This window comes from Staurois parvus, unplaced genomic scaffold (assembly GCF_062004578.1).
Source record: "Staurois parvus isolate SC_StPar_1 unplaced genomic scaffold, SC_StPar_1.0 ptg000929l, whole genome shotgun sequence".
Lineage (NCBI taxonomy): Eukaryota > Metazoa > Chordata > Amphibia > Anura > Ranidae > Staurois > Staurois parvus.
The window spans coordinates 260,741-277,351 of record NW_028318725.1 but is presented as its reverse complement, the minus strand read 5'-3'; the positions used below and the strand labels follow the sequence as shown (position 1 = coordinate 277,351).

At 41.1% G+C, this 16,611-nt stretch overlaps 1 protein-coding gene across 1 annotated transcript in view; it reads left to right on the top strand.

The window, feature by feature from the left end:
- PUM3 (pumilio RNA binding family member 3) overlaps positions 1-16,611 on the top strand; it is a 119,278-nt gene that overhangs the window by 52,689 nt on the left and 49,978 nt on the right. Inside the window, exons 12-13 of the mRNA XM_089656695.1 lie at positions 11,305-11,358; positions 16,204-16,284. Coding sequence (XP_089512821.1) covers positions 11,305-11,358; positions 16,204-16,284 — 135 coding nt within the window. The remainder of the gene's footprint in view (positions 1-11,304; positions 11,359-16,203; positions 16,285-16,611) is intronic.

The following is a 16,611-nucleotide window of genomic DNA, read 5'->3' as shown; positions in this document are numbered from 1 at the left end:
CTTCAGTACCAGGAGATATTGGATGGAAACGTGATGCAGTCCGTCACACACCTGAGGCTTGGGAGACGTTGGACCTTTCAACAGGACAATGATCCCAAGCATACCTCCAAGTCCACTAGAGCATGGTTGCAGAGGAAAGGCTGGAACATTTTGGAGTGGCCATCGCAGTCACCAGACTTAAATCCGATTGAGAACCTCTGGTGGGACTTAAAGAAAGCAGTTGCAGTGCGCAAGCCTAAGAATGTGACTGAACTGGAGGCCTTTGCCCATGAAGAATGGGCGAAGATACCCGTAGATCGCTGCAAGACACTTGTGTCAAGCTATGCTTCACGTTTAAAAGCTGTTATAACTGTAAAAGGATGCTGTACTAAGTACTAAGATTGAATGTCACTTGGGGGTTGAATAAAACTGATAATGCTGTGAGCACAGAAAAGACATTTGTGGTTATTTCATTATAACTGTTATGTTATATTTGTCTGACCTACAAGTGCCTCTTTAATGTAAATGTAAGCAAGATGACTGAATGATCAAAAGCAATGTCAAACTGGCCAAAACACTCAATTTCAGTGGGGGTTGAATAATTTTGGACACAACTGTATGAGAAAGCCATAGGAGGAATATAGGGGCTGTCATATTAATCCCACTTCTGAAAATGCTAATTTCCTGGCTGTCATACTGTTCCTTAATGGACTGGTAATTTTCTGATTCACTGACAAGGAACATTTCTACAGTGCAGGAAAGTCCAAGAAATGTCAGAAGTCCTTACACATTGATTTGTCTCAAAAAAGAAAGTTTTGCGACTGTCTAGTCTTACTTGCAGAGGGAGTAAGATAAGAACTCTTGATTCCATCTGTTAAAACCCAGTTCCCGGGAAAACAGATTTTTATTTCACCCTTTGTGTGTCAGCTGTGTTTTATTCCCTGCCTTCCCTCTTATTATCCAGAACTGTAGCTGCATGGACTCAGCTTTTTAGCTAGATTGGTTTCTTTTTGGCCTGTGTACATGTATTGCTCGATGAATCCACCAGAGGGCACATTATACAGCATTTCTCCCTAGAAAAATAAAGATCTCAATCATTCAGCTCTTGCATTGATTTAATTTGTGTCATGCCTCCATAGGCTGTGAAACCCAGAATGTATGCATTCTGAAAAATGTGGGGATATCAAACCTTTCCTGCCTGTCTAATCATCCTTTCCCTTCTGTGTTGTGAAAGTATCTCTCCTAGATTGTAAGCTCCAAGGAGCAGGGCCCTCCTATCCCTCTTGTATTGAACTATATTGTTGCTGTATTGTCTCCCGTTATAGTGTAAAGTGCTGAGCAAACTGTTGGCGCTATGTAAATCCTGTATAATAGTAATAATAATAACCATGTCCAAGTCCTGAACTGTTTAGTTGTTATACAGATTGAGGCACACTGTTGTTATATTGGACAATTCCTTGACGTCATTTCTTTTAATACGTTAAATTGAACATTTTTACGAGCACAGCGTGTGCTTTCAATGTAGTCTACTTTTTTTTTTTTCTTTTTTTTTTATATGTCACCCTGTAGTCAGTGGGTGATGCCCCATGCAGGTGTGAAGGCACACTTTAAGGTTACCTGTTTTGTATAGAAACTCTGCTTATCCTGCTTTCTTTCCTCTTCCTCTTTGAAATGCATACATTTGAGCACCAAGTGAATTCTAACTTTAAAGAGTATCTTCAGCCAGGGAAATTGGGCTGTGTATGTCTAACCACAGGTAGTTCAGTAACTGCTTATCTGTATTTAACAGACACAGAACTTTCCATATTGCAGAGAATTGAAGAAAACCGTTATGAGTGGGTTTATGCAGCAAAATAAATATGCCATCTTAAATTTTATTTGTGCAGGCTTATTCGAGAAAGATTTGTATTTGTTCTGATTAAGCATTACCTAATTAATTTGTCTGGGAGGCACTCTTGTAGCTGAGAGGCCCTCTCTGTTCTGACAATTGCTGCCTTGTGAAAATGGGAATTGTTAGAGTAACTCATTCAGCATTCACCCACCGAATTATGAAAGAAAAAAAAATATATATATATTGACTGGTGGAAATGAACAACTGTAAATGTGTTCATTTTCTCCTGTCTTAGAGCTGAAGTTTCTTTATTTTTATTTTTTTGGTAATGCAGCACCAGAAACCTTACTTGCCACTAGTGAAGGTCATCAAATGTGAGTTTAAGCATTGGTGCCTGATCCTGTCATTCAACTGCCAGTCCTCCATTTCCAGTGCACTTTGCATCCTAGGAAAGAATAATAGGTGTTTTGTGAATGTGTGGAAGATTGTAGGGTGGCGCCAGTGTTTCAGCACTGGAATATGACCCAGAGTCACTGCAGGGAAGATTTCTACACTAAAGCCTGGTACACATGATGAGAACAAATGATTGTCCATTTTTTTTATTTTTGCATGTTAGTCTCCATATCGAAAATGAGGAAAAGCCTTGTATGACAGAATACAACTTCAGAAGTGATGTAATGTGTTGTATGGTAATGTATTCTTTTGTTTCTGATCATGCATTGTCTTGCTCTTCCGATTTTTTTGGGGGACAAATACTGTACTGGTTAACTATAAAACATTTTAATTATAATCATATAGCTGCTCCATAACACTATTCTGGGGAGCCTGGCACCTATCTTATTTTACCTTTGTATCTGTAAATGTATTAATGCCATTCCTTGCAGGGAGATCTTCTTTTTACCTTTTTTAAATAGCTACAGTCACTTTAAGAGTAGTGGCCAGAACAATGCTAACTTTTTTTTTATGTCTCAGTGGCAAAGTGTACATCCAGATCTGCCAGTTTATACAACAGTTACTGGCTAAAATATAGAGCACTTTATTCCAACTTGCATAGAGTGTTTTGAGGCTTCCTGACTTTGTCAGTGCTGCATATATAAATACTATTTGTTTAAAGAAAACCGCGCTGAAAACAGCATCAAAGGCAGTCTTGTAACTTTACCAACGTAGACTTGCTTCAGTTATCCAGCTTGTGAACTCAGTGTCAATGAAGCCTACTTTGTATCTTCTACATTAGTTTTTACTTAATGTATTAAGCAGGGCACAGTAGGATTGAATCTATTATACCTGCCCAGGAGTTTAACTCCTGAATGGTAAAGCACCATTTCCAATTGGTAACACTCCCTTTTAATGAAACCATTTCCGATTAAGAGAAAAAAAAATAGTGTGCAGTCAGCCAAGTGTTTAATTTGCTCGTTTGCCGCTGGGATGCCCTTGGGATTCTGTAGGCAGTTTATGTGATTTATTTCTAATCTTGCTGTGAAAGATTCAGTTGCTTGCAGGAGATAGATTGTAACCAGCCTTTCTGTTCTGGTTTGATGCATCTCCCCATTCCAGGTCACGTATTCCTGAAACATTGCTTGAGGAAATCCCACATAACTCACATCCTGTGATCTTATTAGGCAATGCTGCTGATTCTCAGTGTACAGTTTGAAATAATAATAGTGGCAGCTATGTTTCTATCTACAAGGTTTCCCAGCTGACATAACTGCCCTCTTGCTGGAACGTTTATGGTTTTTGTTTTGAAGATCCAGTAAAATGTTTACTCCTCCTGAGTTTCTGCTTTTTAGAAGCACATTGTTGCAGCACTTGTAATCTCATTAACCACTTGCCTACCAAGCACTTATACCCCCTTCCTGCCCAGGCCAATTTTCAGCTTTCAGCGCTGTCGCACTTTGAATGACAATTGCGCGGTCATGCAACATTGTACCCATATGAAATTTGTATCTTTTTTTCACACAAATAGAACTTTCTTTTGGTTGGTATGTACTCGCCATTGGGTGTTGTATTTTTTGCGCTATAAACAAGTGCAAAACATTTGAAAAAAAAGGTTTTCTTTGTATCATAAAATTCTGCAAACAGGTAATTTTTCTCCTTCACTGATGTGCGTTGATGAGACTGCACTGATAGGCAGTACTGATGGGCATCACTGATGGGCATGGATAGGCAGCCCGGATGGGCACTGATAGGAGGCACTGATGGGCATCACTGATAGGCACAGGTGGGTGGCACTGCAGGGTACAGGTGGGTGGCACTGATGGGTACAGGTGGGTGGCACTGATGGGTGCAGGTGGGCGGCACTGCTGAGCACAGCTGGATGGCAATGCTGGGGACTGATCATCAGGTCACTGACCATCAGTGCCGATCCCTTTGCTGACAATTGCCGTTTCTTGGCAGTACTTTCCTCACGCTGTGACAGCATGAGGAAAGTGCAGCCGATAACCGGCAACTGTATTTACCCGGTGATCGCTATGTCATTGGACACAGCTGATCACGTGATAAAAGGCTGCCGTGATTGGAAGCTCTCAGGGGTAAAAAGTACTCTTTTTAACCCTTTTAAGAGAAGGTCCAAACGCCGACTTTTTAAGTGGTTAGGCACTTCGGTGATTGGTGATTCTTCTGTCAGGCAATCATTTCGCCATACACAGGGCTCTGTGTCTAGGGGAAAATTTCAGGGACAGAGGAAGCCTTGGGTGCAGAAATCTGCCAAGTCAGAGTCTAAGTTCACTTCCTCTTGAAGGGGACCCCCATTTTTGCGGTGGGGGGGAGAAGACTTTTGAGTTGTTCAGAGGTCTGGAAGGAGCTGACCCAGGACAAGTGGGTCACTTCTACAGTTGCTCAGGGGTACATACTGGAGTTTTGGGGAATTCCACCTCCCCGTTTCTTAAAGTCCACTGTATCCACAAATCCATTGTAAAGGAAAAATTTATTTCAGACAGTCAACCAGCTGATGTTCCAAGGCGTGATTGTGGAGATTCCAGTGGACTAAAGATTCCAGGGATTTTATTCAAACCCGTTTACCGTTCCAAAACTGAATGGGGCTTATTCTAGACCTGAAGGGGCTGAAGCAGTTTCTAAAGATTTGTTCATTTCGAATGGAGTCAGCCTGGCCAGTAGTAGCATTGTTGCAAGGAGATTTTATAGCGTCCATAGGCATCAAGGTCACATACCTGCATGTGCCGATATTTCTCACTCATCAAAAGTTTCTGCGGTTTGCGATTGAAACTCTGCATTTTCAGTTCATGGCACTACCTTTTGGGTTAGCCACGGCCCCTCAAGTGTTTACAAAGATTCTGGCTCCAGTTCTGGGGCTGCTAAGAACTTGGGGAGTATTAGTCTAGGGCTATCTGGACGATCTACTTCTCAAGGGTCACTGGTCCAAGCCTGAGAAAAAAAAATGTGGCTTTTGCGGTTCATACCCTGAATCACCTGGGCTGGATGCTCAATTTCAAGAAGTTGGCCCTGGAGCCAGTACAAAGTCTGGAGTATTTGGGGTTTGTGACGCAACGCGGTGCCCGAACCCTGCCCTTCTCACCTACTCGTGACAAAGGACCAGCCAATATCGCTCCGCACTCACTTGTGTAACAATGCTACTCTCAGCTGCACCCTGCGCAAAGATTTTCCAGCTCACGGGACAACAATCTATGTGCCAGCAGCCTGAGAGCGATAGTTACTAGTTTAGGTTAATTACGCAATTAACCCTTCCCACTGCCACCACCGCCTTTTTATAGAGGAGGAAACTTGCAAATCCTAGCAATAACACTATGATTTTAGCATAAGCGTCTGCAACACACACTGTCACCACAGACAGGTATATTCAGAGAATTATATACAGTAGCACTCTTCATGAGACAGGGATTCTTTAGTTTGCATTAAAAGCTTTAGAGACAGTTTCAACACTTTTCAAAATGGGGTTTATTACTAAAAAGGTCAAAATGGTGCAATTAAAATATTTGCAGAAAAAGATGTTACAGAGACATAAAGAGAACAATAAAGTAACAGAGAAATAAAAGAAATAAGTTAAGCAGGCAGAATACTTGCAAAGTCCTGGTTTAGCAGAGTCCCAACTATCCGACCAAAAATGTTCCCTTGACTCTCAAGTCCGTTAAGATATTTCTTGATATATGTTAAACGAGAGCTCCCTTCACCAGGCCTGTCAGTCCTTTTCTATAATATTAAAGGGGTGTCGCCTGAGAACAGCTGACCGATCATTCGGTTTAGGGGATGGGTGCTAGGAGGTCTCCAAGTTTATGACCAAGTCCCAACTACAATTTCATACTAATATTAATAACCTCCAATATGTGCAGGTGGTATTCTAGCAACTGGCAGACTAATATTCAGAATTATATTTCAAACCCAGGGATACCAAACACAACGTACCTTTGTCACCCAGGAGGGAAGAGACTGCTTTCTCCCCTTTTGTATGTGCTAACATAGTCATGTATGACCTGGGTTTTTTCGGCATGAATATATACCTAATATTAATGTGCCCAGTTCCTGTCGAATTCTATGAATTGTATGCGGAATTGTTACATGTGGAATCGTCGTTTTATGGCTTGCTCTGTATTCCTAGAGCTTTAATGGCCCAACAGGTCATGTGTGATGGCTGGACTGAGTTATTGTTTTACGATAGGGCAGAGGAAAGTGTCTTTGCAAAATAGACATCCTGCCAAGACTAATTAGCAGTGTATAGCACTGGAGCTGGCCTCTCTTTGTGTCTTATTTAAGAGGCACTTTTGAAGTTCGTTACAACTTACAGCTACAAATTCCATTTTCAAGAGGAGGGAGGAGGGGAGAAAGATGATCATAAAAACAAAATGGCTGAGACCTTAACAAGATGGCTGTCGTGTACAGCTTCCATGTCTCTATTGTGCATAATCATTACAGGGTTTGTCCTAGACACAGTTCAGGCAAAGGTGTTTCTTCCTCCAGGAAAGTGCCATGCCCTGAAAGATCAGGTTCGGTGTTTGAGAAGCAGGAAGTATCCTTCCATACATCTTTGTATGAGGTTAATGAGGAAGATGATATCTTCCTTCGAGGCAGTGCCCTATGTGCAATTCCACTCAAGACCTATACAGAGGAATATTCTGTCCGTGTGGAACAAAAAATTTCTAGCGCTGGATTGCTGCATGTCTCTGTTCTCCTGGGTGCTGTGAGGCTTTAATTGGTGGTTGGAAGCTCGGAATTTGGAAAGAGGAAGATCTTTCCCACCAGTGGTTTTGAAGATGGTAACAACCAATGCCAGCCTCACGGGTCGGGGGCTGTTCTAGAGGGAATCACAGTCCCAGGGACATGGTCACCACAGGAAAAGATCTTTCCCATCAATATCCTGGAGCTTTGGGCGGTGTGGCTTGTTGGCCAGTCGGGGTTAAGTCCGACAATGCCACAGCAGTGGCGTACATGAACCACCAAGGCGGTACCAAGAGCCAAAGGGCTCAGGAAGAGGTAAATCACATTCTGACTTGGGCCGAAGAGCATGATCCAGTTCTGTCAGCAGTATTCATTCCAGGAATAGAGAATTGGCAGGTGTACCGCCTCAGTCATCAGCAGTTGTTTCCGGGAGAATGGGCCCTGCATCCTGAGTTGTTTTCGTCTATCTGCCAGCTTTAGGGGGTGCACGGTCGTAGGTCTATTGGCGTCCAGGTTCAACAGCAAGTTGGACAGGTTTGTGTCCAGGATGTGGGACCCTCTTGCGATAGGGGTGGATGCCTTGGTAATACCATGGGACCAGTTTTCCCTAATCTATGCCTTTCCACTAATTCAGCTACTACTGTAGCTCTTATGCAGGATTCGAGAAGAGGTGATTCCGGTGATATTAGTGGCAGCAGCCTTGCCCAGGAGGTCATGGTACACAGACATTGTGCCGCTAGCAATGGACGATCCATGACCTCTGCCAGAGGGGCCAGACCTGCTGTCTCAGAGACGTATATTGCACCCAGCTTTACTGTCTCTGAATTTGACGGCATGGCTATTGAGACCCAAATCTTGAAAGATAGAGTGTCAGGCTTGGTTATCCACACAATGTTAAACACTAAGAAGCTGGTTTCTAGGGACATTTATTATAGAACTTGGAAGGCATATATTTCCTGCTGGTCGATGGTTGCATCTGTGGAAATATTTTATTGGGAGAATTTTGTCTTTTCTCCAGTCAGGAGTATAGAAGAGGTTGGCTGTTGGTACTATTAAAGGTCAGGTTCCAGCTTTGGCTGTTTTTTTTCCAAAGACCCATTGCTTCTCACTCTTTGGTTCATACTTTTTTTACAGGTAGTAATGTGTACTGCTTCTGCTGTCAAACAGCCTCTGTGTCCTTAGGACTTGGTCTTGCCAGTTTTACAGAAGCCACCATTGGAGCCTATCAGGGAAATTCCATTAGTTCTGCTAACTCGGAAGGTTCTGTTTTTGGTGGCAATCACCTCTGCTAGAGGGGCTTCGGAGTTGGCAGTTCTTTCTTGCAGAGTACCATTTTTGGTTTTGCAACAGGATAAGGTGGTGTTGCGGCCTCATGCGTCCTTTTTGCCAAAGGTGGTTTCTAGTTCCATTTGAATCAGGACATTGTACTTCCCTCCTTTTTTTTTCCTGCGCCTCAGGCGGCAAGAGAGAGAGAGATCTTTTATATGCCCTGGATGTAGTTAGGGTAATAAGGGTCTTTTTGAGAATGACTGCACAGATTAGAAATGCTGATTCCTTGTTTATTTTGCCAGAAGGATCCAGGAGAGGGCAGGCGGCATCCAAATGAACTATTTCTAGGTGGATTTGCCAGTTAATCATTCAAGCCTATGGTTTGAAGAGCAAGGTTCCACCCTTTCGGGTGAAAGCACACTCTACCAGGCATGTGGGGGCATCTTGGGCTACACACCACCAGGCGTCAGTTGCTCAGGTTTGCAAAGCTGCTACATGGTCTTCAGTTCATACATTCACAAGGTTTTACCAGGTGAATGTCAGAGCCACGGAGGATTCTGCCTTTGACCGCAGTGTATTGCAAACAGCTGATTAGCTCAATTTGGAATTGATGGCGGTGGTTATTGTGATGTCACCCACCTCTCAAGGTTTAATTGCTTTGGGGACGTGGAATCACCACCCTTGGAAAATGTTCATTCAATTGTTTAATCGTGTAGAAAAAAAATAATCACAGACATGCCTCAAAACTATTTAATTTTATATTCCAACCTTCTGGCTTAAAAAAAATAAAAAAGAAAGAAAACTGTAGCTGATTGCAACTGTTTTTGCAGATCAAGCAGAGAGAAAAAAATATGAAATCACTCAATTCAGAGGAAAATATTACGGAATCACCATGTACTTTGCAGTTCTAAAACAAACATCTGCTTCAGATTACATCCGCTAATTAATCTGCAGTTAAAAAGAGTGCTTGCACACTTTGGTGAGCTGTTGAACCAAGCTGATTGACATGAATCATGGCTCCAACTCGAGAGATGTCCGTTTTAACAAAGGAGAGGATTATAAAACTTTTTCAAGAAGGTAAATCACCACAGAAAGTTGCAAAAGATGTTGGTTGTTCCCAGTCAGCTGTGTCTAAAATCTGGACCAAGTACAAATCAAATGGAAAGGTTGTAAAAGGGAAGTGTACTGGTAGACCAAGAAAGACATCAAAGTGTCAAGATAGAAAACTTAAAGCAATATGCCTTGAAAACAGAAATTGCACAACAAAACAAATGGGCAGAAACTGGAGTCGATGTCTGTGACCCAATGGTAAGACATTGCCTTAAATGGGATTTACATACAAAAAAGCCAAACAAAAACAATCATTAACAGCTAAACAGAAAAAAAACAAGGTTATAGTGGGCTAAAGACGCAATCATGGACTGTGGATGAAAGTGATATTCAGTGATGAATTATGAATCTGCATTGGGCAGGGTGATGATGCTGGAACTTTTGTTTGGTGCCGTTCCAATGAAATGTATAAAGACAACTGCCTGAAGAAAACATGCAGATTTCCACAGTCATTGATGATAAGGGCTTGCATGTCAGGTAAAGGTACGGGGGAGATGACAGTCATTAAATCTTCAATAAACGCACACGTTTATATTGAGATTTTGGACACTTTTCTTATTCCATCAATTGAAAGAATGTTTGATGATGATGACATTTTTCAGGGTGATAATGCACTTGTCATAGGGTGAAAGCTGTGAAAACTTAGCTTCAAGAAAGATATATAGGGGTTTATTTACTAAAGCTGGAGAGTCCAAAATCAGACTCCCTTCTGCATAGAAACCAATCAGCTTCCAGGTTTCATTGCCAAAGCTTCATTGAACAAGCTGAGGTTAGAAGCTGATTGGTTTCTATGCAGAAGGGAGTCTGATTTTGGACTCTCCAGCTTTAGTAAATAAACCCCATAATGTCAAAGGCACGGTCTGTAAAATGTCCGGACCTCAATCCAATTGAAAATCTATGGTGAAATTTAAAGAAAATGGTCCAGGGCAAGGCTCCAACCTGCAAAGCTGATCTGGCAACTGCAATAAGAGAGAGTTGGAGCAGGATTGATGAAAAAATACTGTTTGTCGATTGTTAAATCCATGCCTCAGAGAATTCAAGCTGTTATAAAAGCTAGAGGTGGTGCAACAAAGTAGTAGTGGTGTACAGTAGTGTTTTGTTTTTTTTTTTCTTTTTTCATGATTCCATAATATTTTCCTCAGAAATGAGTGATTCCATACTTTTTTTTTTTTTCCTCTGCTTGATCTGCAGAAACAGTTGCAACTGTTTTTTTTCACATGTCTGTGATTAGTTTTTTTTCTAGACAACTACACAATTAAATGAAAATTTAAGTGGTGATTCTATACTTTTTGCCAAGGGTTGTCATTGTTATAGCCTGCTCTGTGTCCCATGATGTACCTTAAAGGAAATTGGATTTTTTTCTACATACTTACCTGTAAAATCCATTTGTTGGAGTACATCACGGGACACAGAAGTCCCTGCCCTCTTTCTGGATTTTCATTGCTTGCTACAAAAATAAGTACTTCCTGTATAGGAGGGGTTATATGGGGGAGGACTTCCTGCTTGATTTTGTCGGCCACTGTCCATTCACACATAGGTAGCATATAACACACACAGTCATTCTTATAGCCAGCTATATGTCGCATGATGTACTCCAAAGAAATGGGTTTTACAGCAAAGTATGTAGAAAAAAATAAAAAATTGACAGCTTCTTCCTAAAGGAAGTTGAAAAATAACACTTACTGGCTGGATCATCAGGTGAAAAATAAAAGAAAAAAAGTCTTAAACAAAAACGAGTGCAACCACCTCATCTAAGAATTGGTGGGCTGCAATGTAATACATTTTTGTCTTTGGGTTTAATACCATTTTAGTACCTTGGTTGGAGGTAAAGTCACAACAGATAAATCTTTCATTTTCCCTGTGAGCAACTGGCATATTGTAACTAATTAGTGTTTACCTAGCTTTTAATACTAGAGACTGTAATTGTGTGCTTTTCTTTTTTTCACTTAGATTTTTCCAGTAATTGATGTGTTTTTTTTAATCTGCAGGACAGAAAAATTTTTACAAAAACCATGAAGACATTTGTTGAAAAAGTGGCCACAGTAAGTTGTTCAAGAATTGTTTTTAAGTGATATACAAGCTTCAAGTAATTGACTAGTTTGCTGGCTTTTCCAAAACTGCAGTTCTCTACCCCTTCTTGTGCTAAAAATGGTTACCTCTTCCGCTATGGTTAATTACAGGTTTATGATTCTGGACTGGTAGTGATACAACTTTCTCAAGCTGATTGCATTTTGGCAAAATGTATTTACACTTATAAATGCAATGGTGTGTTTATGGTATATTACAGAAGACATCTAGTCCACAGAGCTGATGTCAGTTGTGTATAAGAAGGATCCGAGTTTTCCCTGAGAATCAGTTGTCTGAATGTTCTCACCTCTTCAACTCCTGCAGCAACTGCTGCTTAGCTTATGAATCTATACATTTCCTAGAAATCGTTTGACTCAATAGCCCAGGTATAGGCTGCTGCAGGATCTGAATACTGTTTAGCATGTGTAGAATTTTTTAAACGCTTTTCTAATGACTGAAATGGAAGAATGCTACAACAATGCACTTACATATATTATGTGAGACTTTTTTCCCAAAGCCACTCCAAATGAATATTAGTCCTGTCTAAGAGCAGACACCACAAGATACCTTGTATTACTTACAGTATATCGGCTGGAAAATTCTCTTCTGCATGGCCCTCTTAAACTAGTTTACATGACTTTCCTGACTGTGGAACAAAGCACCTCTCATGCCCCTGTCTCAGAGTGCATCAGTGTCCTATGAGGGAATGGTAATTGGGCAGGGTTGAGATGGGTAGACAGGGTCTGCTGTAAAGTTAGTCCTTCGTAGCAACCAAAATCATTCATCCTATAATGTCTGTCCTTTGACAGAGATTTTTGTTTGAAAAATTGCTGATATGTTTGCTTTTAGGTCAAGTGCCCTTTTCCTGTCTAATAATACTTGCATATACAACAAAATACTTTACCTTAGCTAATCTATATTCTTTCTGCTTGATCTTCCTCAGATCCTACTGACCTCTCTCTCTGATAAAGACAGAATGTCTTTCTCGCTCTTCTTAGCTTGAGTCATTTCTGTGGGATGGCCATCACTATAGCTAGGACATTGAAAGTGCCTTTCATCATAAGCTATACACTGGGCAGACTGGCTAGTGACAACCAGTGTTGTACTAGCATATCTGGCTCTACTAGATGACACTGTTCTATTACATATGCTTCTCTACACAGCCTGCAAAAATAAGAACACAAGAATAATAACTTCCACAAGAAACTTCACCACATGCTGATCCATGCACGCACTAACACTGTTGTCATCTTCATTACCAATCTCTGAATTTACACGCAACGTGCACCACCTATCAGTAATAGGACACACTTGCATGTAGTACCGCCACGCTAACATCCCGTTACCTGTAAAATTAAAAGTCCCGGTTTGACTTGAATGTCCCTCATAGATTTCTGAAATCTTTGCATCCTTCCTGTTCTGGGAAATACAGCAAAAGTTAAGAATATGCATATGGCATGAATTAGGCTAGTCTGAAGTGCATAGCTTGCCCTTCTTATTAAATTTTGCTCAGGATCACACCTGGATGTACTGCTGTGCTAGCAATGTGATGACAACAAACACTATTCTCAAAGGAAACCTATTATGTTTGGAGAATCATGCAGACTGTCTTTGCAGAGCTGTCTCTGACTTCCGTTTATTGCAGTCAGTGCCTTGGAAAAGCCTATGAAGCAAGAGAAGTCGCAACTCCTGGTCTGCTTACGTTTTTCAGTTCATTGACTCAGAAAGCAATAAAGCCATTGGATCAGCAAAAGAAACAATTTTTTCACAAAGAAATCTGGAATGTTTGCCAATGCATTTCTCTCATAACAATATGCAGTGATGTATATATGCTGGAAGTCTCACAATATTTTAGAGAGGAATCAGACTTTGAGTATTCTGGAGTAACTAAGATTTGGCAACACCAGTTAATGCTACTATACAGGATAATGCTAGGAGTATCTAGACCAGGGTAGCAGTTCAATCCTTTTATATGTTTATAGTTTTAATTTTGTGCATGTACTGTATATTTATGTGGTCCGTGCAAAGTCTACTTTAAACATTTTATAAAAGCCCAAACACAGTTAGGCACACAATTTCTACTTCACTTTCAAGAAAAGCATCTGTCGAAGTGATGGCCATCTGGCTAGTTTTTGAGCACATACAGCACTTCACATCAAAAAAAGTGTCTACAGCTGTGATGGTCATCAGATTAAGTTTGGGGGGTTTTGCACATGTTCTTTCAGGCTGCATATCAGTTTTAATATTACTTAGGAGAAAAGGTTTAAAGTGATTCTAAAGGTAGTTTTCAAAAAATAAAATAAGCATGTTGTACTTACCTGCTCTGTGCAATGGTTTTACTCAGAGCAGCCTCTTACCTCCTCTTTGGGGTTCCTCCACTGGTGCTCCTTGCTCCTCCCCGTTTCCAAGCTGGGTTCTCTGTCGTTTGGTACACAGTGTGGCTCGTCCTCTCACCCTGCTCCCTCATAACAGGATTTAATTGACAACAGCAGGAGTGAATGGCTCCCTCTGCTGCCTCCATGTCTAGTGAGGCAAGAGAGACACTGTTTAAAGTTGTATGGAGGTAGTGAAGTGTTTAATGTAATTGACATACCTGTAGGCCAGTTGTGGCAACCCCAAAGCTTGGCAGGAATACTCCCATATTGTTAGCATTATCCCACTCTGGCTAGTTGTTAGGACACAGCAGACTCTTAAGTGCTCATCGACAGCATCATAAGAGCTAGCTCTTCCTCATTTAAAAGCCATGCATGCTCTGTGTTCTCCCTATGTTGCAAGAACACTAAGCTCTGCTGTCTTTCGGCACCTTATAGTAGGGCTTTAAACTATCTTGGAATATAGCTTGTTCCTCTTTGTCCATTGGGCAGCAACTGATGATGTAACTTCTGCACTGAAAAGTTACATTATCCCAGCACCCAACTTCTTTCTCAATATTTAACCGCCTCCCGTCTGGCTAATGTACATAAACTGCCAGAAAGGAGCTTTGCCGATTGTAGGTGGATGTACTCGTACCTCCTCTGCATTCAGGGGGTCATGTGTGACTTCTAAAGCACACACCTGTGAGCCTGGTGATGTAAGGGACACATCTGATCAATTAAATTGGCCCTGTACCATGTGATCACTGTGTCCAATCACAGCTATCACTTATGTAAACAAAGACAGTGAAAGTAAACATTGGTTCTCTTTTTTTCCACAGAGATTGTCAAAGGATTAGGGCCCATACTAGTATTCCAAAGGCTTTTTCAAATCCTTACTGGCTACCTTCTAATTCAGCACCACCTATTATCCCCCCATTTACAACCCAACCAGACATTCAGGCAGAAAGTGAGAATTTTTCAGTTTTTGTATTTGTTTTTCACAAAATATTTATTAAATTCAAATGTGGACCATTGTAATTTGTATGTCCAGCAGTATATCACCAAAAATCCCAATTCTGTTTATGCCTGTGCATTTGAGTGGGTGCCCATTACATCTGAAGAATTTAAAATCTTTCTTGGTCTAACTCTAAATATGGGCCGCACAAAATGCTGTACAGCATATTGACCATGCCGGGTGCCTGAACTTACCTTGGCCTGGTAATTGACCAAGTTTCTGCCTCCTGTCTGAACTGATCCTTTTACCTGCATAATGACAACATCTTTATCTTCCGCCAGTACTGACCCTGCCCTGTTTCTCAATCATGTTTCTGCCTGCTGCCTGGACCAGTCATTTGCCTGTTTGCTGACCACATCTCTGGCTGCTGCTAGTACTGGCTCATCTGCTTGTCCCACTGACTACATTCCTGTGAGACATGAGTCCCACCCATCCTCTGCAGACAGCTACACAAATTGAACCACAGGATCTCTGTTGTTAAGCCTTTGTTCAGCCTCCAGTGCTCCAGTGGGGCAGCCACGTACCAATAGGTTGGGCCTGCTTGACCTTTTGGAGCAAGGACTGCTGTAGGTGAAGCTACACTAAGCTATATTCACTGACTGCTAAACATTGAAAAGGTCTTGCACATGTTGTATCCCCATGTGCAGAAGTTTGGAGCAGTAGCAGAATGTGTTTTGATGTGTAATTCTAAGTATGCCTATGCTGTGTGTTAGAAATATCCTTCAATTGATTTTTCCAGAAAAATCTGGCAAAACATTACATTTTAAAAAGACTCACAATGCCTCTTACGAAATACCGTGGGGTACTTTCTTTAGAAAATGTGGTCATTTTGTTGGTGTTTCCACTATTCTGGTGCTCCAGAGCCTCCAAAAATTTAATTGGTAGTCAAGAAATTAGATCTGTAATTTTTGCCTCTAGAAAGCCTTAAGGTACTCTTTGGATATTGGGCCTTTCTTTATGGCTAGACTGTGAAAAGGTCTCACGCATGTGGAATCCTCATACTCTGGAGGAGTAGCAGAATGTGTTTTGGGTGTAATGCTTTTTCTCAACAAAAGTGAAATTACTCTTTAAGCTTGATTTCTATGCAGAGCTGCTCCAAGTTTTGCACTCTCCAGGTTTAGTAAATCAAACCCCTAGTCTCTCTGTGCAGGGGGCAGGACTGGAATGAGCAAGCTTTGATGCTGCGAAGGGAGGAGTGTCCAAAGCTTTTCCTGTCAGGATGGTATTTGGCCATATCCTCAGGTTTAAGCAGTTGTAGGTGCTTCTATATAGTAGAAATGTAATAATTACAGATTGTATTGCTAGTTGGCAGTTAGGAAATTTTTATAAATTGCTAGAATAGCAGAGATCCATCATTACACAAGCATATATTATTAGGTAGATCAATATTGTAAGCAATATACAGTATATGTGTGCATTCTATAATGTTTCTGTCTTGTTTTGTTTTCCAGGGAGAATTTTCTCATCTGGTCTTGCTGGCAATGTTTGACTGTATTGATGATACCAAGCTTGTGAAGCAGTTAATCATTTCTGTGAGTATTTCCGTCACTTATAAGCGTGTTGGAAGTTGTCATCTAGTGCATATGTGTTTTTGGCAGTTATGGATTAAGTTCCTGAATCATAGATTCTCGGCACCTAATAGTTTTTGCCTTCCGTTTTGTACCGTTATAAACATGGCTATGCCATTTGCAGTATTAGCTCATACAAAAGTGAGTAAAAAAAAATCTTGAAAAATGTTTAGGATATATGCGTTTTTCATACCAGATTTATGTAACCTCTTCCCGACCGCCCTATAGCACGGATGCGAAAAATCACGTGTATATATACATGATTTCGCATTTCCGGGTAGGGGGTATGCA